The sequence below is a fragment of the Lolium rigidum genome, chromosome 3, assembly GCF_022539505.1.
Source record: "Lolium rigidum isolate FL_2022 chromosome 3, APGP_CSIRO_Lrig_0.1, whole genome shotgun sequence".
Classification (NCBI taxonomy): Eukaryota; Viridiplantae; Streptophyta; class Magnoliopsida; order Poales; family Poaceae; genus Lolium; species Lolium rigidum.
Genome location: NC_061510.1, coordinates 175,408,574 through 175,413,659, shown reverse-complemented (window position 1 = coordinate 175,413,659; position 5,086 = coordinate 175,408,574). Strand labels below are relative to the sequence as shown.

Genomic DNA, 5,086 nt, shown 5'->3' with positions numbered 1-5,086 from the left:
CGCACCACCACACTTGTAATTCTTCCACGCTGCCAGCCTCAGGCCATTTGACAGGCAACAACAGGCCACATAGTTTTTACAGGAGGCGTGAACAGAAGCGTGACTTCACTCATATGCTACAATATAGTTTGTGCAGGCTCTTCAGCAATAACACCCTGTCCTGGGCTGGTATGTTCCCTCTTCAGCAAATAAAATATGCAAAGCTGGATGCCCCAAAACATTTCATTCACATAATATCCACTTTGCATGCATCATGATAGTGACCAATGTTAAATTCAAATTAGCCATATACTGATTTCACAATTCCAACCTAGTATGTACTTTTCAAGACAACAAGCGTGGTGGACATATATACACACTCTTTCCAAAGGTTAACACTTTACATTCATGAATAACATGCAAGAACTGCAACGGACATGCTCACGATGGTACAACAGCTTGATCATGAGAAATCCCGGTCAGGAAAGAGCAGCGGAGCAACCAGGGTCCAGATGTACAGTGCTGCGGTAGACCACTCTGTGCATATGCGCACCCAGACGGTCGTCCATCCGACATCCATCAGCTCCGACTTCTCAGAAGCCACGCTCATCCATCCTGTAAGAAGCATGCCCGAGTACATGCTCGCGAGGGCAAAGATAAGGTGGAAGAAGGTATAAGAATAGCTCACGGGGCGCGCTTCGCCACCGGCCTTGCCCTCCTCCACATTAGTGTCACCAAGTAAAGGATTTTTGGCACCTATTGCATTGTCAAGCAACATGATTTCCAGCGTCAAACAAGCACGAGGGCAGTAGGTATTTCATATATTTGTACATTCTTACCAGATCTAGGAGACGATGGTGGCGAAAGGAAAGTAGTGGAAGATCCCACGCGAACGGCGGAGTACACTACAGAGAGCACAGTAGTGAGCATCCCAAGTATAAGGGAGCTCATTGAGACCTGCTTAGAGTGCCTGTGAAGCCCGTTGCAGGCATAGTCATCGGGTTCACTGGACAGACCAGTATAACACAAGTATGCACTGTAAACAGAAATAATAGAAGCGGGCATAACACTTCCATTGACCTGGAAAAGGGAACGGTATAACATATGAACAGAATGTTAATCAATATTTTTTCAGGTAAGAACAAGAAACTGAATGAATTCAGCATCATATGTACTAAGCACGGTTCAACATCTGTTAGATGAATGTGCAAGATAAAAAAAATCTCTGATAACATTCAAGAGCAATTGACAAACTAACCTACGTGCAAAAGGAATAACAGTGATATGCTAGTATGTGGTCATGCAAAGTCAAAAGGTCAAAATGTCCAAGTGCATCATAGACTTGATAAGTACTTTTCTTTTTGCAGGGGAGATTTGGTATACAAAATCACAAAGAAATAGCTTTGACTCAATACGGAGAACCTACAGTTGGAAGCACATCTTGTGTTCAATGGGAGAAAAAATAGCAATTTCCACTTGTGCAATTTCATTGATTAGTATTAGTATTTGAGTTATTAAGCTAGAAAATAGTCACATCTAAATAGACTAATTTGCACGTCACTCCCGCACCTAATTTTCATTCCAAACTCCACCAATGAATATGTTCAGAGGGAAAGATACATATACTGAAATGGGTGAAAGTAGTATGTCACCTGGGGGTGAAGAGCAATTACTGCAAATGCAAAAGCAAGGATAATTGTCAACACAATAAAGAACACGTTGAGACCACAATCCTGACCAGAGGGATTGAACCACATGAAGAGCACTCCAGAGAAGGCAAACGTAGAGAGATAGCAAGCCACAGTCACTACCAGCAAAGCTATTTCCCTGAACATTATAGGAGATGACAGAATCAGTGAAAGTAACAACACAAGCTTGGGTTCAAGAATTACTAGCTGTCATGTAGTGCCCTCACCACTTTTTCTCATCCTTCTCAACCCACGAGTCATTCCAATTATTTGTGAAGTCTAAAAGCATCACGACTTGAACCAGAAGGAACAAGCCAGATCCAAATTTTGACAGTACCTCTGCAATGATGAATCTTAGAGTTAGAGGAAACCATTAGTCAACTAAAACAAACAGGCCCCTTTGATTTCGACATAAAATCTGGTATGCGTCAAAGTGGTATGTCGTTATATGAAGTTATCAATGTAAGTTCAGTCGATGGTAAAATTATCAAATGAAAGAGAGAAATCTTAGATATCTACATGCAGTATTGCATACACCTAGTTCCGCCGAACCTGTGTACTAAGGAAGTTCTCCAAAAAATAGTGGATGTAGGGCATACTAACCCTATTTAGGAGATTTCTTTGATTGGATACAGTCATACTATCTTAGGTAAAGTCGATCCAAAATACTATCTTAGGTGAAGACGTAGCAATAGCACATGTGAGCTGGTTTTGGGAAAGAAATTTAACCTATTTTGCCCAAGCCACGCGACATACTATCTGAAGTAAATCTATCCCTATAGAACATGTCAGCCGGTTTCTGGAAATAAATTTATCCCTATTTACCCTGATCCACCACTAAGGCCAGTAAGAGACATTCAAGGGTAACCAAAATTTGCTGGTCCACAGCCTAAAAAGATCCCCATTATACGGAACACAAAGCTCTCAAATTTGGAAATTCCTATGGGCAACTTGCAACTCTTGAAATAGCTTCACAAGCATAACTGAATCTTCACCCACAACAGATTTTTCATCACATAAAGCCTCTAAAGTTCGAGTTTATTCTTGCCAGGTTGGAACTACTTCTTTATATTTAGAGAAAACCCCCAACCAACCAACTGACCCACTAAGGGGAAATGCACGCACATCAACAGAAACGGGAGAAAGCATGAACGAGATTAACATTGCTATGCAAATAAACTTAACAATATAAGAAATGAACAGCAAAAGGAGCTTACCATAGATAGTAACGACGACGTTGGGGACAAAGAACATAAGAATAACGAGAACAGCCCAGACAGCAAACTTTGCAATCCACCCACCATGGTGCCATGCGTCTCGCTGATCATTCTGGTCTTTGACACCAATCATCGTGAGAGCAAATGTTGCAAAAAACAAGAAATTGCCCAAGCTGACACGAAGAACAGCGTTCATTTGAAACCATTCTTCTGGTGGTGTTTGATCAAACGTATTTATCCCTAGAGTTCAGTACATATCAGACTTTAGACATCATTCAAGTGAAAATCACGTCACAAAAGAAACAAAATTCATGGGACAACTGATTTTTATAGACTTCATTTTGTCCTGTGACCGATAATTCCTCAATTTTAAGTACGAAGGAAACCAGTGGAAAGGAAGGAAACCAGTATTACCAAAAACTAACAAACATAAGTTTCACATGCCAAATTATGGTACTTATAACTTTATAAGAACACATATCATCTCTACACTTCAGCACAGTTGACACAACCAGATGTTCTAAAGAAAACATTTTTTTACCTCGATTACAAATACTACCTAGTATTAAGCGTACACGTATCTGGCCTTGAATTTCAAAATCCAGTAATGACAATGCTACCTTATCTCAGTCACAAAATATATTTCATTCAAATAGTAGCTCCACTTTCTAAGTTTGTACACGTAACAGTAGATATGGGCATCGCCATCTCCAGTTTACCCTAATTTGACATGTTATTCACATTATGTGACTGCGTAAGAAGGCGAAATGGATAAACCAGAGCAGTAATAATTGGAAGGCATCCCAAAATTCCCCAATTCATAATCAACCAAACAACCAATCACTCCAAAAAATTCAGCACGATCTAGCACGCTACGTTGCAACTACCGAGTATCAGAGAAACCGGATACTAATCGCGACAAGATCGGTCTCAGCTAAAAACTTGCTACGAGTAAATTTTTTTGACAGCTAAAAACTTGCTAAAATCAAAGAGGAATTAGGATAGCTGGAGACCGTACGTACAGGGGATCTGCTGGAGGAGAGGCGCGGCGAACTGGCGGAGGAGGAAGGAGAGGATGAGGGAAGCGGCGAAAAGGCCGCAGTAGGCGAGGCGGGCTGAGCGGCGGGTGATGGACGCCGCCGCCGACGTGCAGAGGTTGCAGGCGCAGCCCGCGCAGGCGGACGCTAGGCACGACGCGCACCACATCTCCGGCCTCCCAAATCAACGGAACAAGATCCCCTCTTCCTAGCAGCGGCCGCTCCCCCTTCACTGATGAATGATGTGGATGAACGCTGATAGTCTCTCTGTCATTTGTGACGCGTGTGCAGAGAAGGCAAGGATAGTTATGGTCAACGCATTGTTTCGTCACGCTTATTAAGACAAAACAGTAGTAGCTTAGAGCATGTACAATGGTGATATCTTAGCAGTGCCAGGTAGGATAAACGCTGAGATGGAGGAAAGAGGAAGATAAAAAAAGACTTTACCTTCTTTTTTGATCTCTTAGCACAAGCTCTCTCAGCACAAATTTAGGATGTCTCGTTACAAAAGATAAGACTAAAAAATAACCCATTATACATCATGTTTTATTGTTATATCTAGATTACGTGGCAGCATTAAGATAAAATAATCTTATCAACTATTGTACATGCCCTTAGAAGCAAAACCCAAATAAAAAGCAGCATCTAGTCAAATGTGCTAATCTGAAAGCAGTTCCACCTCACGAGAATTTCTCGCTGCAGTGACGTGCTAATTTCGCTTTTGAAGGTTCCTTGCAAAGCTAACATTTTTAGCAATTATTTTAAATCAAAGGAAATACTTCTTCCGTTCATAAAAAAATCTCAACTTTATCAGTTGAGACATTTTTGATGGAACAGAGGGAGTACTATGTTGAAAGAAATTTGCCAGCATCGTGCCATTTCTGTAACAAGAGGAAAACAAATCAAAGCCTAGCAAGCTTCTCTCCTCGTTTCCATTGCTCCCTCCCATTTTTAACTAATGAGCTACTCCCTTCAATTCATATTACTTGTTACTAGTATGAATGTATCTAGAACTAAATATGTCTAAATACATCTATGTTAGTGGCAACTAATATGGATAGGGGGGAGTAGTTCAATTCTTTTGTTTTGAACAAAGGGTAGTTCAACTCCTAAATATTCATTATTTAACTAGCTAACTCGACTCGGCTTACTTAACGAGATCAAA

The 5,086-nt window shown here is 41.0% G+C and overlaps 1 protein-coding gene across 1 annotated transcript; it reads right to left on the bottom strand.

Moving 5' to 3' along the window:
- Positions 1-204: 204 nt before the first annotated feature.
- Positions 205-4,245, bottom strand: LOC124702723 (probable serine incorporator). Its single transcript, XM_047234880.1, has 6 exons — positions 3,907-4,245; positions 2,885-3,124; positions 1,895-2,006; positions 1,632-1,806; positions 819-1,059; positions 205-735 (listed from the first exon to the last, which is right to left on the bottom strand). The coding sequence occupies exons 1-6, from the start codon at positions 4,088-4,090 to the stop codon at positions 443-445; spliced, it is 1,245 nt and encodes a 414-aa protein (XP_047090836.1). The 5' UTR covers positions 4,091-4,245; the 3' UTR covers positions 205-442.
- Positions 4,246-5,086: the final 841 nt, after the last annotated feature.

What these genes read in the sequence shown, in the direction of transcription:
- LOC124702723 (XM_047234880.1), bottom strand. Translation starts at nt 4,090, where the DNA reads ATGTGGTGCGCGTCGTGCCTAGCGTCCGCCTGCGCGGGCTGCGCCTGC. An exon ending in GAGAAGGATGAGAAAAAGTG is followed by an intron (nt 1,807 to 1,894) that starts GTGAGGGCACTA and finishes TATAATGTTCAG; the next exon opens with GGAAATAGCTTTGCTGGTAG. An exon ending in ACCATCGTCTCCTAGATCTG is followed by an intron (nt 736 to 818) that starts GTAAGAATGTAC and finishes ACAATGCAATAG; the next exon opens with GTGCCAAAAATCCTTTACTT.